Source organism: Aquarana catesbeiana, linkage group LG03 (assembly GCF_042186555.1).
Source record: "Aquarana catesbeiana isolate 2022-GZ linkage group LG03, ASM4218655v1, whole genome shotgun sequence".
Taxonomy (NCBI): Eukaryota; Metazoa; Chordata; class Amphibia; order Anura; family Ranidae; genus Aquarana; species Aquarana catesbeiana.
Window position 1 is genome coordinate 406,686,484 of NC_133326.1, and position 18,685 is coordinate 406,705,168.

The 18,685-nt window shown below is 42.0% G+C and overlaps 1 protein-coding gene across 1 annotated transcript in view; it reads left to right on the forward strand.

Annotated features, from left to right (window-relative positions):
- Positions 1-18,685, forward strand: part of RARS1 (arginyl-tRNA synthetase 1) — a 217,756-nt gene that overhangs the window by 78,714 nt on the left and 120,357 nt on the right. The window contains exon 8 of the mRNA XM_073620712.1: positions 7,068-7,197. Within this exon, the coding sequence (XP_073476813.1) occupies positions 7,068-7,197 (130 nt within the window). The remainder of the gene's footprint in view (positions 1-7,067; positions 7,198-18,685) is intronic.

Sequence of the window (18,685 nt, forward strand, 5' to 3'; positions counted from 1 at the left end):
ATTGTTGGTAATCAGTAGATCCAGTAACGCTTTATTTCTAGTTGGTGCGTCTAGCATCTGAACCATGAAATTGTCCTTGCAGACATTTAGGAATTGGTGAGCCTTAGACAAATGCGCGGTTCCCTCCGCTCAGTCTGTCTGGATAAATAAAATCCCCCATTATGATGACACTTCCTATCCTTGCTGCTAATCCAACTTGTGATAGGAGATCTGTCTCCCCCTCCTCCCTCAGGTTAGTTGGTTGAGGTAGTTTAAAGTACTCCTAGAACAGGATACCCCTAAAGAGGACATTTTAGATTCGCTCCCCATTTTCAATGAAGTCGTTGCTTATACTGCAGATGCTTCCATAGAGATGATCAGGTTTTCGTCCAGATGTACAGCCCTCATAAATGAGGCCAGACGGGCACTCTGGCTCAAAGCCTGGGCAGGGGATGCTGCTTCCAAATCTTAATTGTGCTCTTTGCCATTCAAGGGTAATTTGGTATTTGGTGAAGATCTAGACTTGGAGTTGGAAAGATCTGCAGATAAAAAAGGCTTTCCAGTACAGGAGAAACATTTCAAAAAGCCTTTTCACCTGTTCAGGAAAACGGGAGAGAACAAAGCGGGGAAAAAAGGATCAGAATAGACCCTGGCAACAAAGGAAGTGTAAAGGCAGAGACGGATTTCTGTTTAATCCCTCCCAAGCAAAAGATCAAAAATCAATGACTCCCCTTGCCGGGTAGGAGGGAGGCTGGGGCCTTCCTACCCTCCTTGGCAAAGGGTTACAAACAATGGCTTTATCCCCCCCAAGTCACTTTTTGGTGACTCCACTAACAAAGGACACGAACATGGCAGCATTCTGACAAATCTACCCCAAGAATTTCTGGATCAGGGAGTCATTTTCTCCATTCCTCGAGTGCAAGGGTTTGGGGGGTTCTATTCTCATGTGTTCATAAGAAGAAAACCTTCGGGAAAATATCGGTTGATCCTCAATTTAAAGTCAACAATACTGTAATTTACCAAAAAATTAAAATGGACACAATATTCACGACCAGAGAGCTGTTAATCAAAGGGGGCTTTCATAGCGACAATAGACCTGAAAGATGCGTATATCAATATTCCCATAAGAGACTGTTCAAAGTCTTTCCTCAGGTTTGCAGTGAAAGGACCAGGCCAGCCTGTCTAATTTCAATTCAATGCCCTTCTGTTCGGGCTGGCGTCAGCGCCCAGAATCTTTACGAAAGTCCTGGCAGAAGCCTTACAAGTGCTAAGGACCACAGGCATCCAGATAATACCCTATCTGGATGATCTACTCTTATTCACGGGGGTCCCCAGCAGAGTAACACAAGAATCTGAACTTTACTATCAATTGTCTTCAGTCCCTAGGTTGAATAGTGAACACAGAAAAGTCAAATATTCTGCCATCTCAGAAAGTTATTTTCCTGGGCTACATAGTTGATGCTTTGGAAGCGAAAAATGTTCTTTCCCAAAAAAAAAAATCCGTTAATGATAGAAACTTCCAATCTCCTACTGAGACGGACAGTCTCCATTAGGGAGATGATGAGGCTTTTAGGTCTCATGATGGCAGGAATCCCAGCAATAACCTGGTCTCAAGCCTGCTGCTCTTCCAATGCAAGAGAGCTAAAAGCAGTGTGGAAAGCTCTTCTCTCCTTTGGCCCCAACATAAAAGGAAAACGTGTTGGTACTATTGGACAGTGTAGCGGCATCCTCTCTGTCAGCCATTCACATCAAAGGAGAGCTGAATTCGCTGACGGATTTCTTGTGCAGGGAGAAAATTTGTCACATGAAATGGAGCTTGAATCAGAAAATGTTTACTGCGATCAAGGAAATGTGGGGCCACCCACTGATGGATCTTTTTGCCTCTTCCAAAAATGTGAAAGTGAAAAAACTTTTTTTGATTCACAGGGATCCTTGAAGTCTAGGACTGGATGCATTTGCCTTCCCATGGTCGGAGCATCTCCTTTAGGCCTTCCCTCCATTCAGGCTCATCCAAAAAATGAAATCAAATATGAAGATAATTCTAATAGCTCCAGCTTGGCCTGAGCTATCATGGTTTGCCGTTCTACAGAAACTGTCTATAGCAACACCTTGGAAGTTTCCAGAGACGAACGATCTGCTAGTCCAGGGGGTCTTTTGCTACCCGCAGGTGAACCGACTTTCTCAAACTCTAGATAGGCCTGTACATGTGGTTTCTTGAGCAGGGGGACCTTGTGTGGCTGCAGGATTTCAGTCATTAACGGCGTAGTGTGTTACCAATTGTTTTCTTGGTGACTATGGTCCCAGCTGCCTTGAGATCATTGACAAGATTCTACCATGTAGTTCTGGGCTGATTCCATACCATTCTCATGATCATTGATATTCCACTAGGTGAGATCTTGCATGATGGAACCCCAGACCGAGGGAGATTGACAGTTATTTTGTGTTTCTTCCATTTGCGAATACCAACTGTTACCAACTGTTGTCACCATCTCACCAAACTGCTTGGCGATGGTCTTGTAGCCCATTCCAGTCTTGTGTACGTCTAAAATCTTATTCCTGACATCCTTGGAGAGCTCTTTTGTCTTGGCCATGGGATTGGAATCTGATTGCTTCTGTGGATAGCTGTCCTTTATACAGGTAACAAGCTGAGCTTAGGAGCACTCCCTTAGAGAGAGTGCTCTTAAACTAAGCTTGTTACCTGTATAGAATACACCTGGGAGCCAGAAATCTTGCTGATTGATTTTCCTGGATATTTTTGTTGTTCTGTCTCTCACTATTAAACCTACCATTAAAATTATAGACTGAGCATTTCTTTGTCAGTGAGCAAACGTACAAAATAAGCAGGGGATCAAACATTTTTTCCCCTCACTGTATGTCCATAGCAGAGCCATACTGCTCTATTCTTTCCGACAGGATAATTCTCTCTCTGGACCCAGGCTTCCTTCCCAAAATTTCAACAGACTTCCATCGGTCGCAGGAAATTATTATCCCTTCGTTATGTGGGCAAGCTAGGGACCCCAGGGAGGAAGATTTCCATAAGATTGATGTAAGACGGTGTTTACTATGTTACATTGAATGTACTAAAGCATGGTGGAAAGTCCCTAATTTATTCCTACTATATTTGGGACCCAGAAAAGGATCAACTGCTTAAAAAAACTACCATTGCTAGATGGATGAAAGCTGCAATTGTAGAGGCCTTCGCAACAACCGGGCTGCAGGCTCCCCAAAATCTTAGAGCCCATTACACCAGGGCTCTGGCTACGTCCTGAGCTGAAAGGGCAAGAGCTAACCCGATCCAATCTGCAAAGCAGCCAACTGGTTGAGCTTCCAGACATTTGTCAAGCATTGCCGTCTAAATCTCTTATCCTCTAACGACCAAGCCTTCGGGAGAAAAGTCCTTTAGGCTGTAGTCCCTCCCTTGCAGGTACTGTTTCTATAATGTGACTCTCATTAAGCCGTCCTGGGAAAATGACTGGGGAAAAACAAAGTTATTTCCTGTTAACTTGATTTCCAGGAATCTTCCAGGATGGCCCTGCTTCCCGCCCTATTATGTGTATGTGTAGTATTGGTGGGAAAATTAGTTTAGCTTAGCCTTAGGTTATTTGTTATTACTGAAGGACTCTGTCTCACACCTGTATTTAAACTAATGTGGATTGTGTTTCCTGTGTTAGGTGGAGGAGCATATCTCTCATTAAGGTGTCTGTTTATGAAACTGAACAGTGGTGATCCCGAGGATCGCTACTGATCACAGTCCAAAAACCAGGACCAGGAACCCACCAGGATCATCCATCTACAGATGAGCCCTTTTTAATTATGTCTTTTGTAAGTGTTTTTAAACTTTGTGTCATTAAAAGTATTCACTAATACTGCACTCAGGTGGCGCTTCCCTTCTTTACCCTCTCTTACATATCACAGAGCCAGCATCTCTGGGGATAGCAGCCGCCTTCTAGATCCATTGCTTCATCAACCTACTTCACACATTGTGAACTGCTACACCTTTTTAACCCTTGGACTGCCAAACCCTTTTTAATCATGTAATCCCATATCCATATGCTTCTAACTGCCAGACCCTCATTAACCCCTGGGCTGCTAACTCTTTAGCCATGGACTATATGCCTGGCCAATCCGATTAATACTGAATATTGTATACTGTATATGCGCTTGAAGTTATCATTATCTTTAACAGTCCAAAAACTGTTTATGAAACGGAGATAATCGGGGGAGAAAATGTTTGAACCTGTTCTCCCGCCGATGATCTCCGCACACTGAGAATCCTCATTGACTGACACAGAAACGACAAGTTTATGAAGCTGCGATCTGGGTCAGAATTCACACTCCCCAATTCACCAGCTCAGAGGTGGAGAATCGGGGCGTGAAGGGACAATCTGGGGGAAACGGAGGGGGAAGAAAGAAGATTATTAACTTCTACCTCGATCAGACTCCCAAAGACAGTAACCATGCCCCCTGTCATATTTATTTGTGTGTATATATATATATATATATATACACATTTATATATTGTAACATCGGGGGTTGTTTTAGCTTAACCACTTGACAACTGGGCACTTAAACCCCCCTCGTGACCAGACCAATTTTCAGCTTTCAGCGCTCTCACGCTTTGAATGACAATTACTCAGTCATACAATACTGTACCCAAATGAATTTTTTGTCCTTTTTTTTTCATACAAATAGAGCTTTATTTTGGTGGTATTTGATCACCTCTGGGTTTTTTATTTTTTGCGCTATAAATGAAAAAAGACCGAAAATTTAGAAAAAAAAACGCATTTTTCTTTGTTTCTGTGATAAAATTTTGCAAATTAGTAATTTTTCTTCATAAATTTTGGCCACAATTTATACTGCTACATATCTTTGGTAAAAATAACCCAAATTAGTGGATATTATTTGGTCTTTGTGAAAGTTGTCTAAGTCTAAAAGCTGTGGTGCAAATCATAAAAAATTGATCACACCTGACGTACTGGTGGCCTATCTCATTTCTTGCGACCCTAACATGTCAGGACAGTACAAATACCCCCCAAATGACCCCTTTTTTGAAAGTAGACATTCCAAGGTATTTAGTAAGATGCATGGTGAGGTTTTTGATGTTGTCATTTTTTCCCACAATTCTTTGCAAAATGAAGATTCCCCCCCGCCCCACCCCCCCCCCCACAAAATTGTCATTGTAATAGGTTATTTCTCTCACATGGCATGTGTATACCACAAATGACACCCCAAAATACATTCTGCTACTCCTCCTGAGTATTACGATACCACATGTGTGGGACTTTTTCACAGCCTGGCCACATACAGAGTCCCAACATGCAGGGAGCACCATAACGTGTTCTAGGAGCATAAATTACACATCTAATTTGTTGACTACCTATTACACTTTTGAAGGCCCTGGAGAACCAGGACAATGACACTGATGACAAATGGCACTGATACGTGGCACTGATGTGGCACTGATGACAGATGGCACTGATACGTGGCACTGACACTAATGTCGCACTGATGACAGATGGCACTAATACATGGCACTGATGACAGATGGCACTAATATGTGGCACTGATGACAGATGGCACTAATACATGGCACTGACAGATGGCACTAATACGTGGCACTGATGACACGTGACACTGATGACAGATGGCACTAATATGTGGCACTGATGATACGTGGTGCTGATGACAAATGGCACTGATGACAGATGGCACTAATATGTGGCACTGATGAAAGATGGCACTAATACGTGGCACTGATGACAGATGGCACTAATACGTGGCACTGATGACAGATGGCACTAATACGTGGCACTGATGACAGATGGCACTGATACATGACACTGATGACACGTGACACTGATGACAGATGGCACTATGTGGCATTGATGACAGATGGCACTTATAAGTGGCACTGGGGACAGATGGCAGGGACATGACAGCAGGGGCAGATGGCAGGGGCAGATGGCAGGACAGATAACAGTGCTGACACTTTTTTTTTCAGTTTTTTTTTTTCTCTGTTTACTACAAATAGCCCAACACACGCCTGGCCAGTCAGTATGCTGGTGGATCTCAAAACCTGGACCCAGGACTGGGGATTTCATCCCACCCGGATCGCTACGAAATCCCCGGCCTCCAGATCCCAAAACGGATTTTAGTAAACAATGAGGAAACTGAAAAGCCAGTTTCCTCCCAAATAAAAAAATAAACTGGAGCCCCTCAACCTGCCTGGTTGAGAATCCTGCGTCTAAACACTGGTGGGGTACCACGCCACCACAATATGTAGGGGACTCTTTATTTTATTAGCATTAACCACGCCGTCTGTGTACTGAGCAGTGATAATTCATCACTGCCTAATTAACGGACATCTGTGTTTCAGTGAATTTCTGGTACTGTAATCTCATAAAGTCTCAGGAGATTTCAGTAGCGGGGGGCCGTTCTCCACTGTTTGAAGCATTTGTAGATCGCTTCACTCCTCTAAAGGAGAAGGATCTACACCGCTTAATAAACTTGCACATAGAGGAGAACGATCTCCTCGGAGAATGGAGCAGGAAATTTTTTCACTGCTTCATAAACGGACACCTAAGACATCCTGGAAGATTCCTGGAAATCAAGTTAACAGGTAATAAGTTTTTTGAGATGTGTTGCTCCTATCAGTTTCAAAATGACCTTATTTATTTCTTAAAATTATACATGTCTGAGTTTAAACATGTGATATGTTTCTATTTTCTATTGTGAATAAAATATGGGTTTATGAAATTTGCAAAACATTGCATTCTGTTTTTATGTAGATTTTACACAGCGTCCCAACTTTTTTTGGAGTTGCGGTTGTAGTAATAATATGGTATATAGTACAATAATGCATTATTAAATGTACTATATTATTAATTTATAAAAAATAAAAAATCCATTAAAGCAAAAATAATACAGGCCATGCCTTAATGGAGAGTCATCCAAAGTAGGGATTTTGTAGTAATTGTTATGTTTGTTTAGTTGTTTTAAAGAAACATTTCCTGCAGTAAAAACAACTAGCATGTATGCTATTGTATAATTTTGCGCATCCAGTATTTGTTTTTATGTTTCGAATGCAGGAATCCAAAAAGCGGTTTGATGAGGATGAGGAATTTAAAAAGCGGGCATATTTCTGTGTGGTACAGCTGCAGAGCAAGCAACCTGATATCATGAGGGCATGGAACTTGATATGTGACGTCTCCCGCAAAGGTGACCTTCTGTCCTATTCCTTTCCTAGAATTAAACATTTAAATATGTTAAAGTATAATTTCACCTTTAGGTAAAAAATAATAAATACATATGCTTTTTCAGAGAAAAAGTGCATTTATTATTTTTTCCCCCAGGAGCATGAAAAGCATTGCACCCGTGACCAGTGGATCATGAGTGCAATGTCGGGCTCCTGCAGACATGTCCTCCAGCTTTCTGCTCATGCCTCTGTACAGGCTTTCTGTTTGAAAACTAAAGGAAGTGTTTGATGGACTACAAGGGAGCTCATTAGTCGTAGTGGAAGACGGAACTTGTAGTTACTTCATTCACAGATTACCCTGCACAGCCGTACTGATTTTGAATGTGATAACAGGTGCGTGGGACAGTAATCCCTGCCCGCTATCAGTTTGGTGTGACTTTTGATTGCACGGGGAGATGCTTGAGCATGTTAGATGTTATACCCTAAATGTGGATTTAACATATAAGGGAGCTTAGCCTTTATTTGCCCTTATGAAGCTGTAATTATACTAATTTAATTACTAATTGTAATTGTAATTTATACTGGCTAGTCTTGTAATAAACATTACAGTTACACAGTACAGCCTGATCTGGAGATCATCCCATTTATTTGTTTAGGGTTCTATGTTTAAAAGTAAACATATTTCTATATGTTATTTACTTTTAAACTAAAACCCTGAGCAAATATATATATATATATATTATATTTTATATACTTAATATAAACATTTCTCTTGCTTTTTGTACCGTTGAACACTGCTTCCATCTAGAAAAAATGTCGGCTGAAGTCTTTGCAGAAAGTACCATTTTCAAGTGTCCCCAACTGTATTCTGTGGTTCCTCCTGTCAATCCCTACATCACTACAGGAAACAGTCCTACCCAGTCAGTACTATGCCATAAATACAGGGCCTGCACATGCAACGTATGAAGAAAAAAAAAATCAAGATAATGCTTTGTGTCACCAATATGTGCAGTGATGTATGTTTAGCCTGTTTTTACACTGTCAGAGTCTCCACACTTTTCAGACCCTAGACTGGCATGCTAGCATTATTGCTAATGTTCTATTTTAGTGGATTTAGGGTGAGGCTGGAAGAAGATGTTACTGCCTGCAGGGAAATAATAAAAGCAGCATCAATTAGCTACTATAGAATCATATTTAAAGCTTGCCATTCTGTTAAACCTTGAATACTTTAGTTCAACAGAAAAGATTACAGGCTGCCTCTGATGACTTGTGTTTGTATACTCACTGTAAACAACTTAAAATGTTCATTGTCGAATTGGTTAAAATTACTTTCTGATTGTTACAAACCTATTTTGAAATAATTGTTTCAAGATTGTAATACTAGCGCAGTGTTTCTCAACCTTTTTTCAGTCAAGACACCCTTTAAAATTATGGGCAGTCTCAGGGCACCCCATTCTAAAATGTAAAAAAAACATTCTAATAGTTTCACCTTCTATAATTTGCCTTCAAGAAACCCACTTACTTCCTCATACTTTACTTTACTTAAAGAAAAAACAGTTTAAAACCCAATTTCATTCAACATATACATCATACTCTAGAGGAGTATCCATCCTTCTAGCCAACACAATTGATTTTCAATGTAGACTGGTCAGGAAGGATGGTAGGGGCTGATATACTTTTATGGACTACCGTATATTCCACCACCATATTCTCCTGAAGTCCTGAGGGAATTTATCATGTTTGTATCTGATAAACCAGATAGTCTATGCATCTTAACTGGTGATTTTTCATAACTATATGGATCCATCAATGGATACACTTTCCTTAATGGATAAGCGATACTCACAGGGGACCACGGCCTTTGCCAAATACATAGTGGAAATGGGATTACTTGACTTGTGGAGATTGCGAAATCCAACTAGTAGACAATTTTCATGTTATTCAAGTACATATAATACCTTATCTAGAATAGATTTGGCACTGGGGTCTTACTCCCTATTGCCATATCTTAATATCTTGCCATATCTTAATGAAATTAAATATGAGGTATATCCGACCATTCGCCTTTGATTTTATCCTTCTTATTTAGAACTAATGTGGGGGATAGATTGTGGAAGGTGAATCTTTATTGGATCTCACTCATCTCTCCAGATGAAATTAGATTAGAACATACTACATTCCAGCAGATGAATAAATCTACTGTATCGCCCTTAATATACTGGGACGCACAGAAAGCTTACCTTAGAGACCTTCTTATCTCACAAATTAAAAAAAAAAAGAAACAATTTAGAGCTTGGGAAAAAACTCTTGCTGACAGTGTGCTGCAAGCTGAAGCACTATATATAACTAATCCTAGCAAAATCACCTACACACAATGGATAAATAGTCAAGAAAAATATGCACAAGTAGCCGTAAAGAAAGCAGAGAATAAAAATTTCTTTCTGCAGCAACCTTATTTTGAGGAGGGAGGAGGAACAGGACGTATATTGGCCTCTGTAGTAAAGGCACAGCTACCTTCCAGAGATTCTAGAAGTGTTTCGGGCTTTTTATCAGAAGCTGTACAAAAGTAGGACAAGAGATCATGAGGAGGACATGAAAAAGTTCTTTGAGACCATTAAATTGCCAAAGTTACCAGATGATGATAGGGAGATACTAGAGGAACCATTAACACTAGATGAATTGAGGGATGCAGCGACCAATTTAGCTAATAATAAATCTCCTGGGTCAGATGGTCTAGCAGGAGAAATATATAAAATATATGGAGATGTATTATTACCTGATCTCCTAATGGTTCTTAATCATGCTTTACGAGGTGGGGTCTATGCCCCCCTCGATGAAAGAGGCAATGATTATCTCTATTCTGAAACCAGGTAAAGATCAAACTAAGTCTGATGCATACCGCCCTATCTCCCTGTTGACATCGGATGTTAAACTTTTAGTAAAGATCATGGCAACTAGACTCTCAAAGTATATCGATAAATTAATACACCGTGACCAATCAGGTTTTATCCCAAACAGATCAGTAGCTAATAATATCAGACGTTTATTCCTAAACTTACAGGTACCCATAGATAATGCTGGAAATAGAGCTATCATGTCTTTGGATGCTTCCAAGGCATTTAATAGTATCGAGTGGAATTTTCTGTGGGCTTCCCTGAAATATTTTGGAATAGGACCAAAATTCACTAAGTGGATACAACTGCTATATAATTCCCCGAGTGCAAGAGTACAGATTAATGGATCAATCTCGCTACCTTTTTTTCTAAAGAGAGGAACAAGACTGGGTTGTCCTCTGTCTCCCCTCCTTTTTGCACTGGCCGTGGAACCCCTGGCGGAGGCTATTCGGGAAAATCCAGACATTGTGGGATTCCAGAGAAGTGCGGGCGAAGAAAAAATAGCACTCTTCGCTGACAATGCTCTAGTTTTTTTAGGGGATACTTCCAAGGCATTTAATGCCTAATGGTCAATAAGTGAGATAACTTTGTCAAAAGTTATCTCACTTATTGACCATTTTGGTACTTTCTCAGGATTCAATATTAACTGGGATAAATCAGTAATAATGCCGATTGATTGACCCAGTAGACCCGAAGCAATTGGGGCCTCCACACCAGAATCATCAGATGAAGTGTGTTACGTCATTTAAGTACTTGGGTGTGATAATTACTCCAAATTTTAAGGATTATATAGATAAAAATGTACTACCTCTTTTAGGTAAATTTAGGCAACAAAGTGAAACCTGGCGTAAATTCCCACTAACTATGATAGGGAGAGTAAATCTGGTGAAGATGGCGTGGCTACCCCAATTGCTATTCCTACTACATAATTCTCCAGTTGACATTAAAACTATTTAGGACACTAGACACTACATTTAGAGATCTTATTTGGAAACATGGTAAACCAAAAATTAAACTTGAAACCCTCCAACAGGCACAAGACAAAGGTGGAATAGCGGTTCCTAACTCTAGACCATACTTCTTTGCAGCACAACTTCAACATTGGTGTGGTTGGGGGGAGATAGATGACCATGATCCTATACAGAATATAATAATGACTCAGTTTAAACCTTTACCATTAGTTCAGCGAATAGTCTCCCACAGATTCTATGAGAAAAGAAAACTTTCAACTTTCTATCTAATCCATAAACTGTGGGAGACAATACGCATTATCACGCAGCATAAGGGATTTACAAGACATATGCCAATATGGGAGAATTTTTGTTTACCTGAGTTGAATAAAATACCAGAATTTCTAAAATGGAAAAGGGCTGGGATAAATTTTCTTTATCAGATATTTGAAGGGGATACTTTACTGCCTTTTAGTATATTGAAAGATCGCTTCCAGCTTTCAAAGGTTAATTTCTAATTTCTTCAGATTCGCCACGCTTTACAAAGTCAGGCTTTAACATTTCAACTTCAATATAATCCATCAGAAATCCTACTGAAAGCAACTTCAGTTAGGCTTACCAAAAGAGGCCTAATAGGGGACCTTTATCACATCTTAAATACAGTGAAGGCAGATGGACAGGCTAAGAGTCTTATTCGTTGGCAAAAAGATTTGATAGATCTTGATGAAGATGAATGGACTTGTGCTATGGAGATCCTTCCTGAGGTATCTATTTCACCATCTCAGCAATTGACTCAGCTTTTTATTCTACACAGAACCCACTATGCCCCACAAAAATTATTTGCGTGGCAAAAAAATGCAATGCCTTTATGTCCGCGATATTTATTTTTGAATGGCTCCCTTGTCCATATGCTTTGGCGATGTCCCAAACTCCGTAGATATTGGGAAAAAGTTTTTATGACCCTAAATACAATTTCGCGTACAGAAATAATTAATACTTCTAAATTAGCACTACTGGGAATAATTCCAGATGGAATCTTACCTGTAGATATGCATATAATGTGGACTAGATCTCTCTGTCTAGCCCGTAAACTTATCCTACAAAAATGGACAGATAAGGTTCCACCAACCCATAAACAGTGGAGTAATAAAATAAATTATATATTAAAAAGAGAAAGATTAACATATAAACATAGAGGAGTCCCCCAGAAATTTAGTAAAATCTGGCATTACTGGATTGATTCGGGTATTCCACTGTATGATGGTTCATGTGGAGGGAGTGGTGAGGGGGAGGAGGGGGAAGAGGAGAATGGGGACGAGGAGATCGATCTATAATATATTAAGATGATGAGAGCTGAATAAAGTAAAACCAATCGGAAATCAAAGTGAGGTGTATGTTTAGTGTTGGTATGTGTAGTTAGTTCTATATGAGTTTTTGATGTTACTTTGTATTTGTCTATGCCTCTTTTTGTGAATATGTATTATGAAATGAATTGATGATAATTTTTTATAAGTTGTTTATTTTGTTTAAAAACTACCATTTTTTTTTTCATCCGTATTGAACATGCATTATAAAAAAAAAAAAAAAAAAAAAAAGATTTGATATAATAGTTTTACATAATTCCGCAGCATCGACACATTAGAGGTGATTTATTCTTACAAAGCAAAAACACTTTTGCACACTAGTCTTGACTAGTATTCCAGTGCTTCTCCTCTCCCTCAGTTTCTCTCCATCACTCAGCTAATGTGGTGCCAGTGGCTGGAAGGTTGAAATGGAGCACAATAAAAACCCGTGACTTTGTGTAACTAAAAGGCAGTCTTGATCCACCTGCTGGCTTGTATACATTTTGGACAATTTTTAGGCATTTTGCCAAGGCATCCCTGAAGAAACCTCAAGGCACCAAGGTTGAATAAGGCTGTACTAGGGAAAGCGTGCAACAACACTTTTCTTTTTCATACATCATGGGACACAGAGTCAGGCTAATATTCATTACCTCCTGGGTTCTACTCCATCATTAGGTGAATGGACACTGTTAGACCAAAGGTCTTCAAACAGGAAGTGATCTCCTATATAACCCCTCCCATACAGGAAGTACTTTAGCTTTTTACCACTGTCTGCAAGGTGGATGGCATGGTTTGTTTGAGCTCTCTGAGCTCCAGGTCTCTAGTTCCACAAATGGTTCCAAAAATTAATCAAGGGATTGGTCGATCGGATCCATTTGACACAGGCTTTTATGCTAAGATAAATGGTACCCGAGCCTCGCAAAGAAGACTTAAGATCCTGCGAGATTTTGCCTGTAGTTTGGCCTCTGGGCACTGGACCCTGCGGAGTGGAAATCCTGGACACTACAGCGCAAATGCATTTCCTGCAGGTTGCTGTACAGGTCCAAGGGAGTGGACCCTAAACATGAAAGGGTACCCAGTCCTTGAAGGTCCAAGTTAAGGGTGAAGATTGGGCCCTTAGCTTCTAAGTGGCCCTGCGCCTGGACGGGTAAGTGAAAACCCTTTATTTTATTATTGTGTGGTGTCCCAGTGATTTGTAACAATCAGTCAAGCTAGATAAAGGCTGGACACCTGTGTGCGGTGACCATACGGTTGAGTTCGGGCTAGCTGTGGGTGTTTGCAAAGTGCACCTTTTCTGCTTGTGTCTGGCTGTTTTTTACCTGCATGATATGATGGCGCATGATGGTGCACCAGTTCGCCTTGGTTCGTCATGGCGCATGTGCATTCACAAGAGCGCCGCTGGGCTCAGCAGTTTGTATGTTTGGCGGCCATGGCGCACGCGGCTTCGCCGCACATGCACCGTAGCCTTTATCTGGGCACACGAAGATTCAAGTTGTACGTGAATACAGTCACGCCCATTCAACGGTACCACGCACATGCGTGTGCACACACGCATAGAACGTTCCGGCGCACACCCAGCTTATTTAAGCCGCGCAGGCCATGCATGTGGTGCTTCCAGAAGGCAGCTGTGGGATACAGAGCAGGCTCTGAATAGACACTTGCAGTGGTTCATTTTTCCTTACCCGGGTCACGTGAATCCCCAAGTATTGCGTGGCAGGCTAAAGGTGCTTAGCAGGATTGTTGCATAGGGGCTTGGTGAGCCCTATTAAAGGGTCCCCCTTCTGAGGTGTTTTAACTACACCCAAGTACTCTTTGTTTGCGGCATTGAAGGTCTTCCAAAAAGAGGAGTGGGACTAACACCATAGGGAAGGGTACACCTATGTCCTCAGTAGTTCCTGATGAAGCTAATAAACAACCGTGAGGGAACCTCTGCGCTACTATAAAGTGACACAAAAAATGCAGTATAAATAGTCCAAAGTTTAATGCTGCAAAATCTATAGTGTACATATAACCACCACAGAATAAATAAATGAATAAATTCGCGCAGAACACAACAATGAAAATAATTATTTTTTTCACATAGATAACATATGCCAAATAGTGCACTAAGTCACCGTGTGAAATAATCATCAAATAATCCCATCCGGGTGATGGTGTATAAAGGGAAGGAAATCCCCAATGGTGAGATGATAAAATATTAACATGTGCAAACTAAAATACAATAAAAATTAATGTGCGGATGGTAAAAAAACAACAAAAGTTCGTTGACGGAGATAAATCATCAGTGGGTACACATCAATAGTGTTAGTGTTCATAGATATTCTTCTATGATTGCAGTGAGACAGGAAAACGTGTTGGTGTTCATAGATATTCTTCCATGATTGCAGTGAGAAAGGTAAACGTGGGTAATCTTTGTGCAAATGTGCTTTCAGTGCCCTTACCTTAAAGGACTTTGATAAAAGCCTTAGTTGTAGAAAATGCTGGATAGCAGTGGGAATGGCTGTAATGGATGCTGCTGAATGGTAGTAGGTGACATCAGGTGGATGGATGTCCGTAGTGGATCCACATCAGGCTTGCCTCAAGGTCCCAGGAATCATGCCAAAGAGAGAGAAGGGAACATAGGGGGGCCTCCAATAGTGTAGTATAAAAATAGGTGTTTATTGAAATAAAAAGCACTGTACATTTCAGTGTATACAGTGACACAGTATAAGGCGGCGGAACACCGCCGTCACCAAGTACGATACTTCCGGTCTGTGGTATAAACAACCGGGTCAGAGAGTCGTATCCCTAGTGTTGTATCCTCTGAAAGACCAAAGGCTCCCTGGTAATCTGAGCCGCTGTGCCTATCTGGTATTGTGCCTACAGTCAACACTGCTGCTTCACCCTTTATCACTAAGGATGAACTGTCCTCAGCCCTAGCCGGGTTAGAGCACAGGATTGCCGGCATAATTGCCTCCATCCCGCAGAGTGGCAGGAAGCCTGACAGTTCCTCTTCCCCAGAGTCTCCTAGTCTGGAGCAGGAATGGGTTGAGGATGGGGAAGAGCTGAAAGCTCGGGATTGGGTGGAGTGCCCGGCAGATGAGTCTGCTTCCGAGCAATCTGGACAAGAAGATATCCAGTCGATGTTTGCCTCTCAGTCGCAGAGGCTTTTTATCCTGACTCTGACCAAAATGGTTTGTTCTGCCTTTAAGTTGCCTCTTGCAGAGGTGACTGAGCCCCCCTGGTCCTCTTTTGGATTTCTGAGACCTTTTAGACTTTCCCGCTACACCCCCTGTTGGAACAGGCGGGTGAACATGCTGAACATCCTGACAGGACTTTTTTGCCTCCTAAAAAGGTTTTCCCTTTTATAACCCATGGATGAAAAGTTTGTTAAATTAAGCATGCCAGCCGTAGATGCAGCAGTCTCTTCCTTAATCAAGAACTTAACTTGTCTGGGAGATAACGCACAGGGCTTAAAAGACCCTGTTGACAAGAAATTGGAGTTATTATTAAAGGCTTCCTTTTCTTTGGCCAGTTCAGCTATTCGGCCAGCTGTTGCAGCAATTGGTATTTGCCAGTCCATAAAGGATCAGATCAAATGGCCAGATAGGCCTAACCAGGAGGATGATCTGCCTGAAAGCAAAACATATATTCCTCGAGCGCTGTGTTTTTCTCTCTCTCTCTCTCTCTCTCTCTCTCTCTATCTATCTATCTATATATATATATATATATATATATATATATATATATATATACAGACTTTTATGGCTTAAGAACTGGTCAGCCGAGCTTCCTTGTAAAAAGTTATTGGCTGGTTTCCCCTTTCATTGGGAACATTTATTCGGTGATCACTTGAACAAATATATCCAAAAGATTTCCGGAGGGAAGAGTGCTCTACTTCCTATGAAGAAAAGCACCAAATGTCCCTCAATTAAAAACCCAGGGACTGCTTCCTCAAATGTCTCCGCGTCAGGGCGATTCCGCCACCAACAGGGTGCTAGGGCCAGGGGCAAGCCGCAGGGCCAGAAAAGGCCCTGGGTCCAAAATTCTGCTAAACCCAGCACCAAGCCCTTCTTATGAGGGGACGCCCCCACTCCATCGGGTGGGGGGAAGGCTGCTGCACTTTGCAGACATTTGGAAAACAACAATTCAGGATGAGTGTGTTACCTCAATTATATCTCACGCTTACAAGCCAAAATTATTTGGGGTTCCCCCTCAGAGGTTTCTAAGATCCAGTGTTCCCTCGGACCCTCCAAAAAGAAACTTATTGTTTCAGGCACTACATCATCTAGTGCGTCAAGGAGTGGTTGTAGAGGTTCCTGTATTTGAAAGGGGCACAGGGTTTTACTCAAACTTGTTTACGGTTCAGAAACAAAACGGGGCACAAGGCCCATTTTGGACCTAAGGTCCCTGAACAAGTATCTATTGATACAGTCCTTTCGGATATAGTCTGTCCGCTCAGTAGTAACCTCACTCCAGAGGGGAGACATTTTAGCCTCCATCGACGCCTACTTACACGTACCTATCTTTCAGCCTCATCAGAGGTTCCTACGTTTTGCAGTAGAGGAATGTCACTTTCAGTTTGTGGCTCTACCCTTCAGGCTTCTCGGGTGTTCACAAAGGTCCTAGCACCAGTACTGGGTCTTTTAAGGGCCCACGGGATCCTGGTGCTCGGGTATCTGGATGACCTCCTGCTCAGAGATCACTCAGTACAGGCTCTAGAACAGAGCATAATATACACAGTGAGGTATTTGAAAAGCTTAGGCTGGATTATAAATACTGAAAAATCAGCCTTGAGACCAGCTCAAAGTCTAAGATATTTAGGTCTGATTCTAAACACGGTCCAAGCAAGAGTATTCTTGCTACCCGTAAGGATCTGTGCCCTGAAGGATCAGGTGCGTCAGATAAGGGGCACCAGACAACCCTCCATTTGGCTCTGTATGAGTCTTCTAGGGAGGATGGTATCCTCCTTCGAGACAGTGCCCTTTGCCCAGTTCCATTCCAGGCCTTTACAACAAGACATCTTGTCGGCTTGGAACAGTGGAAGAAAAGCCCTGGATTATCCAATGTGCTTATCGCCTCAGGCATGCTTAAGCCTAAACTGGTGGTTGCAGGATAAGAACCTGGGATAAGAACCTGCGAAAGGGAAAATCCTTTCTCCCTGTAACTTGGAGAGTACTGACTACAGATGCCAGTCTCTCAGGCTGGGGAGCAACCCTAGACGGGCTCACAGTTCAGGGGAAATGGTCAGGGACAGAGCAGACCCTGCCCATCAACGTCCTAGAATTACGGGCAGTACGTCTGGCCCTGCGGTCCTGGACGGTGGAGTTTCAGGACTGCCCCATCAGGGTTCAGTCCGACAATGCCACGGCAGTGGCCTATATAAACCACCAAGGCGGTACCAGGAGTCGTTCAGCTCTGAAGGAGGTGAACTACATACTAGCCTGGGCAGAGGGACATGTGCCAATTATATCGGCAGTCCATATCCCGGGAGTAGAGAACTAGAAGGCAGATTATCTCAGCCGTCAGCAGATCTGCCCGGGGGAATAGTCCCTACACCCAAAGGTGTTCTAGGAAATTTGCTAACGTTGGGGATGGCCAGAGGTCAACCTGCTGGCATCCAGGTTCAACAAGTTACAGCAGTTTGTGTCTCGAACAAGAGATCCTCTGGCAATTGGAGCAGGTGCTGGTTTATGCTTTCCCTCCGATTTCTCTCCTTCCACATTTGTTGCGCAGGATTCAGAGAGAGGGGGTTCCAGTCACTCTGATGGCACCAGCCTGGCCCAGAAGGCCCTTGTTCCCAGAGATTGTGGGACTGATGATAGACGGGCCATGTACGCTTTCCCGTCGCCCCTATCTACTGTCTAAAGGTCCTATATTCCACCCCAATTTACAGTCTCTAAATTTGATGGCATGGCTATTGAAGCCAGGGTGTTAAAGGACCATGGCATCTCAGGACCAGTGGTGTCTACTCTAGTGAATGGTAGAAAAGCTGTCACTGGGAAGATTTATCATAAGGTCTGGAAGACTTATATTGCTTGGTGTGAAGCCAGAAAATGACATCCTCGGAAATATGTGATTGGGAGAATTCTCTCTTTTCTACAGTCAGCTGTGGAAATCAAATTGGCTTTGAGTACAATCGGAGGTCAGGTTTCGGCCCTATCAGTATTCTTCCAAAGGCCTTTAGCCTCCCATTCACTGATCCGAACCTTTATGCAAGGGGCAACTCACCTATGTGTCCTTGGGACTTGAACTTGGTGCTGTCTGTGTTGCAGAAACAACCATTTGAACCTATTAAGGAAATTACATTAAACTTGCTGTCACGCAAGCTAACCTTCCTGATGG